General features: G+C 44.5%; 2 protein-coding genes and 1 pseudogene across 2 annotated transcripts; 2 read left to right on the forward strand and 1 right to left on the reverse strand.

The window, feature by feature from the left end:
• Positions 1–1,973: 1,973 nt before the first annotated feature.
• LOC118404460 lies at positions 1,974–4,325 on the reverse strand. Its single transcript, XM_035803537.1, has 3 exons — positions 4,296–4,325; positions 2,329–3,772; positions 1,974–2,011 (listed from the first exon to the last, which is right to left on the reverse strand). The coding sequence occupies exons 1-3, from the start codon at positions 4,323–4,325 to the stop codon at positions 1,974–1,976; spliced, it is 1,512 nt and encodes a 503-aa protein (XP_035659430.1).
• A 214-nt stretch (positions 4,326–4,539) lies between these two features.
• Positions 4,540–8,420, forward strand: LOC118404461. The gene is made up of 6 exons (XM_035803538.1): positions 4,540–4,954; positions 5,821–6,069; positions 6,256–6,558; positions 6,874–7,717; positions 7,886–8,173; positions 8,237–8,420. The coding sequence occupies exons 1-6, from the start codon at positions 4,540–4,542 to the stop codon at positions 8,418–8,420; spliced, it is 2,283 nt and encodes a 760-aa protein (XP_035659431.1).
• A 2,209-nt stretch (positions 8,421–10,629) lies between these two features.
• Positions 10,630–13,710, forward strand: LOC118404462 (annotated as a pseudogene).
• Positions 13,711–15,336: the final 1,626 nt, after the last annotated feature.

Raw genomic sequence — 15,336 nt, forward strand, 5'->3', positions numbered from 1 at the left:
GAACGACACTGTGATTATATTTCCTAACTACTGAACGGAAAACATCTTCGATAAGTATCTAATTTTGTTCCATCACAAACAGATTGGACGTACCAAATAGCCACCAGTTCTCCGGTGTACCACATGATGACGGAGGGCGGTACCGACTTTCAACGACCTTTGACCCATCGCTCAGGCAATATACTTTTGGAAAATCACGTGTTCTCAGAAATTAAGTCCTACTTCTATCTGTTCCCATCTGTTTCGTCAGTCATCCTGAAGAAGACTTGAGGATTCGGTGATTCCCGAAAGCTCACTTTGTTATCCATCTTCATATTGCTTCATTCAAGTACATAGATCTATGCTTAAAGTACACTTTATGTGAAAGTCGAATCTTTTTAATAGCAAACGTGTCTAAAAACCATGGTAACTTTTGGGGTATGTCTGATTTGACAGATCAAAGCTTTATTAATTAATTGATTATTGCTTCGTAAATAGCTTTGCAGACTCAAATGTCTTGCACGGCCATGGATTCCCTTTTAAACATGGTACATTGGTATGAACCAAGCGGCAACACTGTGATATAAAAAAAGTCATCTTGTATATATTCTAATTTTGCGAAGACGGAATGAAGTTGAGAAGAATGACAGACTCGTCACAAACTCGAGGGTACCCTTCAGTTTGACCGATGATAACGACTCTCCAACCAGCAGTGTACCGATGATGGTTTAACGATGTGTGATTTTTTTTACCTGTAACATCACAATTTATCATCGGGTAAACAATTAGATACAATATAAAGGTGTCTGCACAATGTCTAAAGGTCACACATTAACACGTCTTTGGTATCAGCGGTTGAATTTCTTGGGATTTGAATTGAATTGGATACTTTACGATGCTGTATTCAGTTTTGCACCAATAAAAGCTATACTTTTGTTTGCATAAAATGATTATAGTCCTTTGTAGTCTTACTTATGATACTGAGTACCAACCATAATTTCAGTCCCTGTGTAACACCCGGCAAAAAGACGCGACCAAATGTAAAGCATTGATAGACATAGAATATCTCACAAGGACGTCTAGCGGTACATGATGAAACTGAATGCTATTAAACTGAATGAACTGAATGTTCTATAGAAATAAACAACGAGATTCTGCAATACCATCGCGGACTGGGCATCAAATAAGGACCAAAGAGGTTCTTCAAAGAAGGTATATATCAACTGTCTTATCTAATTCGTGTGGGAACAAATCGGCCTTGTCGTAACATTGTAGAACATCCTTGTGACGACAAAGTTTAAAGAACAAGTTGTCTGAATGTTGGTTCTTGTTATAAATATAGTGCCGCCATTTAATCTCCAAGCAGATGTTGGAAAGAAGCATTTGGGCCCCTAGTATATGTCGAGATGCAACTGAGTTGTACTACAGGGATTAGCTTTTCAATAGAATATAATTCACCTGTTTTACAAACCACATAAGTACGGCGACGCCCATTCAGTATGGAAACGCTAGCTTACTGTATCCCGAACTGTTTTCGTCACGAGCGGGTCAAACCTCCCTTTATAATCAGACTCCAGCGGTCGGGACCAAAGTCCAACGGATACAGAGTTCGCTACAAACCTGCCGCGTTCTCTCGTATTTCAGTCAGCAGGCCGGAGACGCTTATTCTTGTAGTACCGGCAGTATCCGCTAGGTGCGTATCTGCAGCTGCCATCACGACATTACCCCGTGACCGATCAAAGTCTAACGGGTACCGAGTGTGTTATTCAACTGCCACATTTACTGGTATATTAGTCCCCAGACAGGAGACATCTGAGGGCCGGGAGTTTGTCTTGAAGACTCAGACTGACACTGGTTACGCCTTATGGAGTTTGTCTTACCGTCACGTCACACAGGTGAGTTTTTGAACCTGCTTCACTACAGGTGAGAAACGTTCGACGTGGCGATTCAGCCAGGCGGCCATTTTAGGTCAACGACCTGAGAATACTTTTCTTTCACCTTGAGACCTCCATTGCTCTTTGTGTGGCGAAACCTTGGATAAAAGGAGAGCAGAGAAACTTTCATGAATTATTCAAATACAATTCAATCTCTACAACTGGATAAAAACGGATATTTACTTCCGGACGTTTCGAGTGACATCCATCACTCTTCTTCAGCAAAAGCAGAATGAACTAGTCAGAACAATTCAATACCAGTACAGCTAACTAGAAAAACTGGTTTAACCACTAAATCGTTAGGATCATATGCAAAAGGTTACACAAATGCAAATCATGTTAGCATAGTTCCTATGGTCAGACAATACCATAGGAAAAAACTATTGTCCTTTGTTGTGCAAGGCGGGGTCCCATGTACTGGAAAGTTCTACGCGCAGTCCTCCCTTCCGGTTCAAGGTGGGGTTGTAGATCCGCTCGTAGATGGCCTCCTTGACACCCCGTTCATACCACCGTGGTTCGCGGTCAAGAATGTCTGTAGTATCCAGTCTGAAGGAATGTCCTTGGTGTAGCTGAGTGTGGTGGTAGATGGCAGAAGAGTATCCACTTGCTGTAGCCCTGCAGTGTTGTTTGTACCTAGCCTTCAGTGGTTGACTGGTTTCTCCAATGTAGGTGTCGTTGCACTGTGGACCTTCACGCTTAAGTCTGTAGATGACGTCAGATTTGGTGCCTTTCTGTACACGGTCCTTTGGATGGACCAACTTCTGTCTGAGGGTGGAGTGGGGTTTGAAGTTGGTAGCAATGTTGAAGTTCTGTAGGATTCGCCGGAGTTTCTCTGATACTCCATGGATGTACGGTATTGTGGCATTCACTGTCTTCTTCTTCTTGTCCAGTGGCTTACTGTTGGAAGGTTTCTTTGACTCATGAGATGGTTTCAGGGCTTTGTTGAAAGACCATTGTCTGTAGCCACACTTGTTCAGGGCATCCTTAAGGTGTCGGTGCTCGTTGGATTTGGCTTCCTCTGAAGTGATGATGGTGTCCGCTCTGTGAAACAGGGTTTTTATCACACCCAGTTTCTGCTCTAAGGGATGATGGGATTGGAAGGCCAGGTATTGGTCGGTGTGGGTTGGTTTCCTGTACACATCTACATTGATAAGTCCGTCTTCCTCTACAATGACTTTGGAGTCCAGGAATGGTAGTGTGTTGTTCTGGCTCATCTCCTGTGTGAACTTGATGTTGTCGTCTATTTGGTTGATATGTTGGAAGAACTTGTCTGCATTCGTCTTCTTCAATCTAGAAAAAGTGTCGTCCACATACCGGAACCAGTTGGCAGGCGGAGTGTCAGGGAACGTGCTCAGGGCTTCTGTCTCAAATCTCTCCATGTACAAGTTGACAACTATAGGGGACACTGGAGAACCCATAGCGCATCCATGTAACTGTTGGTAGTACTGTCCGTTGTAGACGAAGTATGTGCATCCCAGGCAGAGCTCTAAGAGATCACAGATTTGTTTGGAGGATAAGCTGGTTCTCTCTCCCAGGGTTGTGTCGGGTTCGAGGAAATCCCTTACAACCGCAACTGCTCTCTTTGGTGGTATGGAGGTGAAGAGGGAACACACGTCGTAGGAGGTGATTATCTCGTCTTCCTCAACCCGGATGTCCTTTATCTTGTTAACAAAGTCTGCACTGTTCTTGATGTGATGTTCAGATTTGCCCACTAACGGTCCTATGATATCAGCGAGAAATCTGGACAGTTCATACGTCACGGACCCTACGCTAGATACAATTGGACGCAGTGGTACCTCCTTCTTGTGGATCTTGGGAAGTCCATAGAAGGCTGGCGACTGTTCTCCGGTTGGATAGATCTTTCATGAATTAGTTTATTTATATAGCCTGGTGGTGAAACTGACAGAAAGTTACCATATAAATGTCTTCTAAGTTACTTTGAATGCGTATGTGGGACTATGGTTTATGGTATTAACAGTTGCACTTTAGATGTCTTATATTACTGTGAATAGAATAATGATCATGTAACTATCTTTATGTCGCAAGGACCTATCATTGTCCTGATCTCCACCCCGCTCCTCGGCACGTCCGCGTGACGTGTTAATGATTGATGGACAGAACAAACTCTCCGGAGTGGTCTGAGCTGACGTCACGGGGAGGTCAAAGTACTCGGAGATTCACAAACAACTACTGTACAAGTTCCAACTGGGCTCAGTGTGGATTGAATGCTGCTCAGTCCCCAAATATTAATGTTGTTACATTTATTTAATACGACTAAAGTGAAAATTCCCTTGTTCATATATCCAGAAGGAACACAATAAGCTGGTAACAGGTTTGAACTGCGCATGCGCATGCCATGTGTCCATGGCGATGGCCTCTGACTTGTAGTAAGGATTTCTTGTGTAGACACATGCCGAGGCGTATTTTCTTGATACATGGAAAAATGTTTAGGGGCCATTCAACTTTGATTATTGCTCACAATACATCTCACTGTGAATACACATTTTGAAATGCAGACAATTCTAGGTATTTAACCTACCGCGTAGAACGGTATAAAGCTTAGGTGCTAATAGGCGCACAATGTGTGCAGAATAGGTTCAGTGGCATTTTATCGTCTGTTTTCAGGATGGCAGGTCCGTTCCGAGAAAGCAGAGTCACAGATGCTGACAGGCGCCATTTTGATTTTGTCCAAAGTTTGCTCCGTATTTCTAAAGAACTCACAGAAGAGGAAACTGCAGTCATGAAGTTGTCCTGCATGCACCTGATCCCTAAAGGCAGGGCGGAACAACTCAAGCGGACAGTGGATGTTTTCCACAAGCTGATGGAACTGGACAAAATTGACCAGGAGAACCTGGAGTTTATAGAAGAGATCTTGGAAAGAATCGGACGACAGGACCTGATTCGGGACGTTCTGCGGTCGTTCCAGCCGCCTGACCGAGAGATTCCGGAAAATCCCGAGCTGCAGCCGGAAAACCCCGAGCTGCAGCCGGAAAACCCCGAGCACCAACCGGGAGCAAGTCTGTTAAGGACGACAGCAGAAGGTGAGTCACACATAAAGCCTCACATAACACTGTCTGTACAACCTGCCATACATCTCGTCCTGAAGTACTTTTTCAACACTATTTACGCTTGGGGAGGGATTAAACTCCCGACGTCAACTTTGAGACTAGGAAACTTTTCTTAAACTTTTGTTGGCAACAATTTTAGGATAATAGACTTTTTTTAATTTTCGTGTTGCCGTGGCAACGGGATTCTAACAACCATATGTTAGAAGAATCACTAATTCTGGTTAAAGCCACGAGGTTTCTAAGTTTTCTTGCGTATATAGTTTAATATAACATTCATAAAATCAAGTATTCGTAATTTATACTAATGTGATAACGTAATCTGTTTCAATCCCAAACAGTGAAAAATAACACAAGGTTTTAGTCAAGTTGTCACTCGACTGTCATTACTACTTTGTACAAAAAGCGTTTTTAGTCTTCTTTATGGTATTTGGTATATGTGGAATAAATGTATTTACAGAATCTAAGGTTGCAGATCTAAGATTCAGGATTTCAAAGGAGAGCCAAAATACCTATGACTTATTTCTACACCATTGCGGTTGCATTTGACAACCCAGGTCTATAATAAGGCTATTAGACACCATTTCTTTTGTTACAGTTTTGTTTAATACAGTACTAAGAGAAATCCTTATTTACACAGTTTTAGGTAATGAATTAACATACATGACGTCATGTAGTGCAACAATACATGGATTACATAACCGGGCGATTTTATATTGTGTTGTACAATAAGCTGCACTTTAGCCCTTGTCTAAATTTTTTTTAGTGCGTCGTGAGATAAACCGAATCATCTCACCTCCTTACGGAGGACTTCGGTCCTTTTGTATTCGTGTTTGTTTCAGGTGACGTGCAGGGATATTTTGACGATGTCATCGAAGAAGTCAGCTACAAGTGGGACGACCTGGCCTGGAAGCTGGGATTTCAGGATAACGAAATCAAAGTAATCCGAGACTTGGAGCGAGACCATGACCACAGGTGCAGGGAAATGCTGACCAGGTGGAGAAACAGGGAGGGAAAGGGAGCTACTCCACAGGTGCTGAAACAAGCCCTAAAGAACATTGGTGAAACTCGGACAGCAGAGAGCCTGGAAGGTTTGTATCATCGTTTTGGAAGATATGTTAAAATTTACCATCACGATCTACCCTTTATATAACAGTTCTGTAGAAAATTATAAGGGTCACGAGTTTTCTTCTCCATCCAACTAGAAACTATTAGAAATATTATTGAATAGTTTGTAAAATAGCACAAACATCTTAATAATTATATTGAATTTGCAGGAACTACAACCTCCAACACCTACGTGGTCGTGCACGGCACAGTGCGCATGATCCAGGAAACTCTAGATCATCTTAAAAACTGCCTGGCAACCTTAATTGGCACGAGAAGGTCACAGGTCAAGTTCAGAGGTTACAAGAAGCACAAGAGCATCCTGGTGCTCTTCTCCATACCGCGGGAGAACACGGCGGTGCTGAGGCACATGGCGGATCACTCCGACCCGAGACTTGTCTACATGGGCGTCAAGTCACTGCAGATCGACGCTGAAGTTCCCATCAAAGTCCAACAGGGGGCGCCATTGTACGGTGAGCTCAATTAGTGTTTCACTTCACATAATTGTCAAATTTAGATCGCTACAAGAATAAGGACATTACTAACTTTATGAAAGTTATTATCTACTATTATTTTCTTTCGACGCTTTACCAAACCTCTGGCTATTGAATTCAGGGAAACAGAATGTTCCATTCCAGCACTTTCGGCCCAAAACCACATGACTAAAAGAAGCACGTTTCTGGAGGAACTTAAACTGTATTTGGACAAGAATGTCTTGTGGGTGATGTCATATCAAATACAATCTGTAAATTTCATGATGTCATTTTTCTTTCACAAATGTGTTCCAGATTTCAAGAGACAACTGCCTGTTGATGACATTGAGGTGGGATGCAGTACCCGGACCAAACACCAGAGGGCGCCCCAGGGCTGGACCCGCCTGTCTGCCCTGAACCTGTTCTCGGACGCCCTGCCGCTCCATCTGCAGGCAGCGGCGAGTCTGGAGTACCAGGGCTTCTCCTACAGCCTGGTCCGGGCTCTGGTGCAGAAGGACCGGCTCAGAGAACACCAGATGAGACAGGCCATCCAGAACCTCAGGAACGCCGAGGTGGATTCCAACACGCTCCGTCAGAAGGCAGAGGTGGATTCCAACACGATCATGACTTTGCGCTCCAAGCTCAACATCACAGAGAACAGGCTGAAAGAGGCTCTTGAGACGATCGCAGTTCTTGAAGAAAAGCTGAAGCAGGCCCAAGAATACGCAGAGAAAGCCGCTAAGCAGGTTGCATCCCACGTGACGGAATACAGGGGAGAGAAGCCGCCTGGAGGCTGGTTTGCTCATCAGGCGGAGAAGGCAGATGTAGCTACACAGACACACATAGAGGGTTCTGTTGATATCACAAGGAGACCTGGAGAAAGGGTTGAAAAGCATAGAGAAGACCCAACTGCAAAGGAAGAAGGCAGGAAAACTCCAAGGAAAGACTCTGGCAGTGGGAGGCATGGAAAAGATGCTGTTTTCGGTTCAGAAGCATTCAAATCAGAGCGACACACAGAGTTGATAGAAGGAGCGGCACCTGGCCCTACTGGTGTGGTCACTTTTGGCGGGAAAGGATCAGAACCTGGAAAGTTTAATTACCCACGTGGCGTTGTGGTGTCGCCTAGCAACGAGATATTCGTAGCTGATACAGACAACAGGCGAGTCCAAGTCCACAGCACGGAAGGGGTTTACCTGCGCCACTTCCCAACAGTTGTACCGAGTAAAGGGGGTTATTACATGGGGCCACATGATGTTTGCATGGACGGCAGCGGCACGCTTTGGGTAGTGGGGCAGGGTGAGACAGCTCATTATGTTGTACAGTACAGCACGGACGGGACCGCCATGGCGGGGTTTGACCTGGAGAAGATCGGTTATTCCCGCCGTATTGCAGTGGGCATGCGCACTAACCACATCCTGGTTACTGATCCAGACAATGCTGCAGTTCATGTTTTCCGTCCGGACGGCTCCCTGGTGCGGACAGTCCGGCATCCACGGGGTGGGGAGATGACTCGCCCAACGTACGCTACAGTTGACGGGGAGGGGAACATTCTTGTGTCGGACTGGGACACTCACTGTGTCTACGTGTATGACGAGTTCGGGAAGTTCCTGTTCCAGTTTGGAGTCGAGGGAAGTGGTGAAGGTCAGCTGAGTGCTCCCTGTGGCATCTGTACAGACAGCTCGGGGCACATCCTCGTGGCGGACTATGGGAACAAGAGTGTTCAGATCTTCACACGTCACGGCGAGTTTGTCCGTACCGTCCGTACTGGGTTTCGGCCGGAAGGCCTGGCTGTGGGGCCGGAAGGGCAGCTGGTTGTAAACAGTTATTTGAACGACATTGTGACTGTTTATCCCAGCTATTAGTCAAGCAGCACTTTGGAGAAGGCTTTTATTTTGTTTCAACACAAATGAATGAACTTACCATTTTCTCAAACAAGTCGTTTTGCCCACTTTATGAACGGCAGCAGACGAAGATACTGACGAAACGATTATTAATTGATTAAGGCTTTGTAAATAGCTTGAAAAACTAAAACTCGAGCTGTCAAGGGTCTTACATGGCCATGGATTCCTGTAACTTTAAGAAAAAGGATTGAGGAAAATGGCGGCTTTCTCACAGACTGTGATGACTTCACGACTTGTAACTGATAACGAGTATCCAAACAGCAGTTTACCGATGATGGGACATGATAAATGATATATTTTACCTGTTATATATCAACCATGTATTATCAGTTAAACATATATACACTGGAGTTTATTTGCAAGTTAATGCCTAAGGGCTAATTGCAAGTACATTGTTAACATTGGAGATATACAAGTAATAATGAATAGCTATAAACAATATTCTACTCTAATACTAGCTATAGTGTTGGCTAAATGTACTAAATGCAGACCATGTCTACGGATTGCACATTAACAAGTCTGTGGTATTAGACGTTGAGTCTTTATGAGTTGAATTGAATTGGATTATGTGAGATGCCATAATCAGTTTAGCACCAATAAAGGTTATTCTTTCTTTGCATATAATGATTATGGCTCTTTGTGGCGTGACGCCCTGCAAAATAACCAGACCCGAAGAATAACATTCTATAGACGTAAAATGTCCCACAAGGGCGTCCAGTGGTAGATGATGCATCATACATTCTGCACAATACACAATGTTATTCTGAAGTATGCCAACAGCGACTGGGTTTGCAATGACGACCAATCAGGTTCTAAAACGAATTAACTATCCTGTCTGTATAGGAATATAGCGGCATTATTGTAACATTGCAGAACATCCTTAGAACGATATAGCAAAATTTAACTAACAAATTGTCTGAAGTTTGGCCCTATTATGATAATAGTACCACCATTTCATCAACAAGTAGATAGTGGAAGGAAAGGTGTCAGCACTATGTCACCGTCCAGTATATTTTGTCCGAAAACATGGATAAAATTGAGAAAATCATGATCATTCCCGACCCACTGATCTATGTCAATATGGCAGATGTAGTCACGCACCTAGCGGAAAATACCGGTAATACAAGGATAAGCTGCTCAGTACAACCCAACTTACCGGTTTTACTAGTCACATGTGTACGGCATCGCCCATTCAGCATTTAAGGTCAATCTTTACCCTTACCAAACCCGACTTTGCCGCCCACCTGCCATGTTTACTGGTATATAAGTCCCCAGACAGGAGACATCTGAGGAAGTCTGTCTTGTAGAGTCAGACTGACACCGGTTACGTCTCAAGGAGCCCGTCTCACCGTCACTTCACACAGGTGAGTTTTGCACCTGAGAGGTGTTCTAGTCTGAATGGCGGCCATTTTAGGTCAACGACATGAAACGGTTTTTGGTATCATGAGATTTCGATTGTTCTTGTCGTGATCTGGAAGGAGTAACACTTTATGATTAAGAAAATAAGACAATCAATAGTTTCAAAAAGTTCGCGTCACCTTATTTGGAGGTTATATCAGCATGCTTTGCTGGTACATGGTAAACGTGACGAAATGGATTAGTGACGTCAGCGTAACATAGGGACCTGCATGTAAACATGGTGGTTCCAAGGTACATGGGTGGAGCGTTTCTAAACTGCAATTTTCACCAACACGTTTATTACCTTTGCCAAGAAGGTTATATTTTGGGCAGCGTTTGTGTGTGTGTTTACTTATTTGTGTGTAAAAGGCCAGCATAAACAGAGAACGCGCGAATGACTTGCCTTGATATATGGTATGTGAGTAGGTCTTAATGAGACCTGGAAACGATTAGATTTTGGGGCTCCCTAGCGACATGTTAAGGTACTGCAGCGGAACGTCTTGGTTTGATATCTCGAGTTATGGACATGCTGGTGTCATAACTTTTCAGTGGTAGATAGCTATTGGAACGGAGAGTAAGTGGTGTATGTTTGAGGCTCCTAGCGTCTTGTTTTAGAACTGCAGGGGTCGACGTAAGTTTAGCGTCAGACTATGAAAGAGAAAGTGTACGCGCCCGACTGTGATCCTGAGTTTTTGTGTAGACAATGGCTGACAACTTTCCAGACGTATTTTTACGGCCCGTCACTTTTAATACCCACAGTACATCACACTGGGAATGCTCCTTCCAAAAGCAAAGTACATTATTTCCTTACATTTTGCCTTGCGTAAATCGTTATCAAGTCACACAGGTAGCATCATCTAGCAATCTTACGTACTTAAACGTAAAATGTGTGCAAAATTGGATGAATTCAGTGAATTTTTGCTATCTGTTTTCAGGATGGCAGGCCCGGTCAGAGAAAGAGTCACAGCTGCCGACAGGCGCCATTTTGATTTTGTGCAAACCTTGCTTCGTATTTCCGATGAACTTACAGAAGAGGAAACAAAAAACGTGAAGTTGTTCTGCCGACACCTGATCCCCAGAGGCCATGCGGAACAACTCGATCGAGCGGTGGACGTTTTCAACAAGCTAATAGACCTGGACAAAATCGACCAAGAAAATCTCGATTTTGTCAAAGAGATCTTGGAAAGAATCGGGCGGCGGGACCTGATTCAAAATGTTCTGCGGCGGTTCCAGCCGCCTGACCGAGAGATTCCGGAGAATCCCGAACTCCAGCCGCCTGACCGAGAGATTCCGGAGAATGTCGAACTGCAGCCGGAAAACCACGAACTGCAACCGGGAACAAGTCAACAGGGAGCAGATGTAGAAGGTGAGTAACATCTAACATACAAGAAAATTATGGATGAACCTCAAACAAAAATCCATTATCTGCCCGGCAATCTTGTCTCGTCATAGAAAGACATTTCTATGAAATTTGCTCTCAATCCAACTACTGATAGAAATTATAAATAGCAATACTGCGGACTTGTTGTCAATTAACATTAACACTTTCACTGATACTTAACATTCCAGGAAATGCAACCTCTAACACCTACGTAGTCGTGAACGGCCAGGTGCGCATGATCCAGGAAACTCTAGATCGCCTTAGAAACCACATAGCAACGTTATCTGGCACCAGAAGGTCACAGGTCAAGTTCAGAGGTTACAAGAAGCACAAGAGCATCCTGGTGCACTTCTCCATACCGCGGGAGAACACGGCGGTGCTGAGGCACATGGCGGATCACTCCGACCCGAGACTTGTCTACATGGGCGTCAAGTCACTGCAGATTGACGCTGAAGTTCCCATCAAAGTTCAACAGGGGGCGCCGTTGTACAGTAAGTTGACTTCTTTTTCTCTTCATATGCACTCAGTTGTGAATTTCAGAGTCAATTTCATATTAATGTCTCTTTTATTGATATATGTCTTCATATGTACTTTCCTGTTGCAGAAAAGCTTTATCAAAGACTATAGATATTGAAGAATATAAAATGTCTCCCTGTGAAAAAGCATCAGTCGACTCCGTTCCAGCACTTTCGGGCAGTCTACCACGTGACTCTAATTGCTAGATGACGACCTCAACTACACTTTAATAAGCAAGTCTTGTTCGGGATCTCATATTATTCCATACGTTTCATGATGTAATGTATATTTTATTCATGTGTTCCAGATGTCAAGAGGCAACTGGCTGTCGATGACATCGAGGTGGGATGCAGTACCCGGACCAAACACCAGAGGGCGCCCCAGAGCTGGACCCGCCTGTCTGCCCTGAACCTGTTTTCGGACGCCCTGCCGCTCCATCTGCAGGCAGCCGCGAGTCTGGAGTACCAGGGCTTCTCCTACAGCCTGGTCCGGGCTCTGGTGCAGAAGGACCGGCTCAGAGAACACCAGATGAGGCAGGCCATCCAGAACCTCAGGAACGCAGAGGTGGATTCCAACACCCTCCGTCAGAACGCAGAGGTGGATTCCAACACGCTCCGTCAGAAGGCAGAGGTGGATTCCAACACGCTCCGTCAGAAGGCAGAGGCGGATTCCAACACGATCATGACTTTGCGCTCCAAGCTTAACATCGCAGAAAACAGGCTGAGGGAGGCTCTTGAGACGATCACAGTTCTTGAAGAAAAGCTGCAGCAGGCTCAAGAATTCGCAGAGAAAGCCGCCAAGCAGGTGACATCCCACGTGACGGAGTACAGGGGAGAGAAGCCGCCTGGAGGCTGGCCACAGGAGTACAGGGGAGAGAAGCCGCCTGGTGGCTGGTCGGCACAAGTCGAGAAGGCAGATGCAGCTACACAGAAACACCTAGCGGGTGCTGCTGGTACTACACGGGGACGTGGAGATGTTGGTGACAAGCTTGGAGAAGATCCAACTGTAAAGGAAGAAGACAAGAAATCTGCAGGGCAAGACTCTGGCAGTGGGTGGCATGAGAAAGAGGCTGGAGCAGCCGAGCAAGAGCGACACCTTGCGGGGACAGAAGGGGCGACATCTGGCTCTACTGGGGACAGGAAGCAGCGTGTGATTACTTTTGGCGGGAAAGGATCAAAACGGGGAAAGTTTTATTACCCGCGAGGGGTTGTGGTGTCGCCTGGCAACGTGATATTTGTGACTGATCGTTATAACAGGCGAGTCCAAGTCCACAGCACGGATGGGGTTTACCTGCGCCACTTCTCAACAGTTGTACCGGGTACAGGGGATAAGGACATGTCGCCGCATGATGTCTGTATGGACGGTAACGGCACGCTGTGGGTAGTGGGGCGAGGATGGTCAGCCGATCATGTTGTACAGTACAGCACGGACGGGACCGTCATGGCGCGGTTTGACCAGAAGAAGATCAGTTATTTCCGCGGCATTGCAGTGAACATGCGCACTAACCACATCCTGGTGACTGATGCAGACCAAGGTGCAGTTCATGTGTTCCGTCCGGACGGCTCCCTGGTGCGGACAGTCCAGCATCCTGAGGGTAAGATGATACACCAACGGTACGTCACTGTGAACGGGGAAGGGAACATTCTTGTGACGGATTGGGGCACTCACTGTGCCTACGTCTATGACGAGTCCGGGAAGTTCCTGTTCCAGTTCGGAGGTTTGGGAAGTGGTGAAGGCCAGCTGAGTGGTCCCTACGGCATCTGTACAGACAGCTCGGGTCACATCCTCGTGGCGGACTCCGGGAACGGGAGGATTCAGATCTTCACACGTCACGGCGAGTTTGTCCGGACCGTCCGTACTGGGTTTCAGCCGGAATGCCTGGCTGTGGGACCGGAAGCGCAGCTGGTTGTGACCTATAATTGGAACCATACTGTGACTGTATATCCCAACTATTAGTCATGCTGCACTTTGGAGAAGGCTTTTATATTGTTTCAACACAAATGAATGAACTTTCCATTTTCTCAAACCAGTCCTTTTGCCCACTTTGTGAACGGCTGGATGGGGAGGGGGACGCTACAGGCTTCCAACAGCCTTTGACCTTTTGTTCATATCAGACAGACGGAAGGTCACGTGTTTTGAACATTTAAGCCCTCAGTTATCCTGAAGCAGATCAGAGAACATGTCGAAAATTCAAATACATCTTCATAACGTTTAGAACGAATTATAACATTCCCTGGACGAGAGTTGTTTTTTCCATTCCGCCCAAATTAGATTTTTGATCAACGTCACTTGCTCATGGCTTGTCCACAATCTGACGATAAACGCTCAAAGCCGCTCAAACCACTCACAGCTTTCTTTCCGCTTGTTCAAAAGAATTGATATATTCCATCCTTTAGGTAAATTCAATTTAAATACATTCTAGGAGAAGATAACCTTTACATTGTACAAATATAGGTAAATACACAAAGAAATGTTAAGGACGTCTAACTAATAGTAGGAGCCATACGTTAAACTCTAAATGTTAATTTATATTCATAAGTGTACCTTGGTTTATGCATTTGTACTTAATTTTTAATGTACTTCCATGCTCATAATACATTTTGATATAATTTAATATTTTAATGCATTTTAATGTTTATTTAAGGTCCATGCAACAGTTGGTTAATCTTTAAATGATAATTGTCTGGAATCCATCTTGACATGTCGGGTTGGTTACAGATTTAGCAGGAGCAGACGAATACACTAACAGAAAAAGGATTGATTAACAAATGTAGCTAAATACATACGAAAATGTTAAGGACGTAGAAACAATGGTATGAGTCATACGTTAAACTCTATGTGCTGATTTACCTGTATATTTGTATCTTCAAGTTGGTTATTCACTTGCACCCTATTTTTGTATGTATGCATGCAGTAGATTTTATGGATGTCGCTGTCATTCCGATGTGTTTATGATATTGTATGATATGTACTCCGATGGGTATAATACCTAATAATGCCTTTAATGTAATTGCTCATTTAACATCCATGCAACAGTTGGTGAATCTTTAAATGATAATTGTCTGGAACCCATTTAGAGATGTCGGGTTGGTTACATATTTAGCAGGAGCGGACGAATACACTAACAGAAAAAGGATTGATTAATGAATGCTTTGTAAATAGCTTTTCATAACCAAACCTTCAAGGGTCTTCCATGGCCATGGATTCCTTCAACGTTGAAAAGACGGACTGAAGATTAGGAAGATGGCCGCTTGGTCACAGACTGTGGTGACGTCATGACCTAGCCTATGATAACGAGTCTCCAAACAGCAGTTTACCGATGGTGGTACAGGACACGTGACATGTTTTACCGGTAACACCACCATGTATTATCAGCTGAACAATTAGATAAAACATATAAGTCTCTGCACAATCTCTAAAGATCACACATTAACACGTCTTCGGTACCAGCGGTTAAATTTCGAGGGATTTGAATTGAAATGGATACTTTACGATGCTGTATTCAGTTTTACACCAATAAAAGCTCTGCTTTCTTTGCATGAAATGATCATAGTTCTTTGTGGCCTTAATTATGAAACTTAG

The sequence above is a fragment of the Branchiostoma floridae genome, chromosome 17 (assembly GCF_000003815.2).
Source record: "Branchiostoma floridae strain S238N-H82 chromosome 17, Bfl_VNyyK, whole genome shotgun sequence".
In the NCBI taxonomy this organism is placed as follows: Eukaryota; Metazoa; Chordata; class Leptocardii; order Amphioxiformes; family Branchiostomatidae; genus Branchiostoma; species Branchiostoma floridae.

What these genes read in the sequence shown, in the direction of transcription:
- LOC118404460 (XM_035803537.1), bottom strand. Translation starts at nt 4,325, where the DNA reads ATGTGTCTACACAAGAAATCCTTACTACAA. An exon ending in ACAAGAAATCCTTACTACAA is followed by an intron (nt 3,773 to 4,295) that starts GTCAGAGGCCAT and finishes AATTCATGAAAG; the next exon opens with ATCTATCCAACCGGAGAACA. An exon ending in GCGCGTAGAACTTTCCAGTA is followed by an intron (nt 2,012 to 2,328) that starts CATGGGACCCCG and finishes CTTTTATCCAAG; the next exon opens with GTTTCGCCACACAAAGAGCA.
- LOC118404461 (XM_035803538.1), top strand. Translation starts at nt 4,540, where the DNA reads ATGGCAGGTCCGTTCCGAGAAAGCAGAGTCACAGATGCTGACAGGCGC. An exon ending in GTTAAGGACGACAGCAGAAG is followed by an intron (nt 4,955 to 5,820) that starts GTGAGTCACACA and finishes TGTTTGTTTCAG; the next exon opens with GTGACGTGCAGGGATATTTT. An exon ending in GACAGCAGAGAGCCTGGAAG is followed by an intron (nt 6,070 to 6,255) that starts GTTTGTATCATC and finishes TTGAATTTGCAG; the next exon opens with GAACTACAACCTCCAACACC.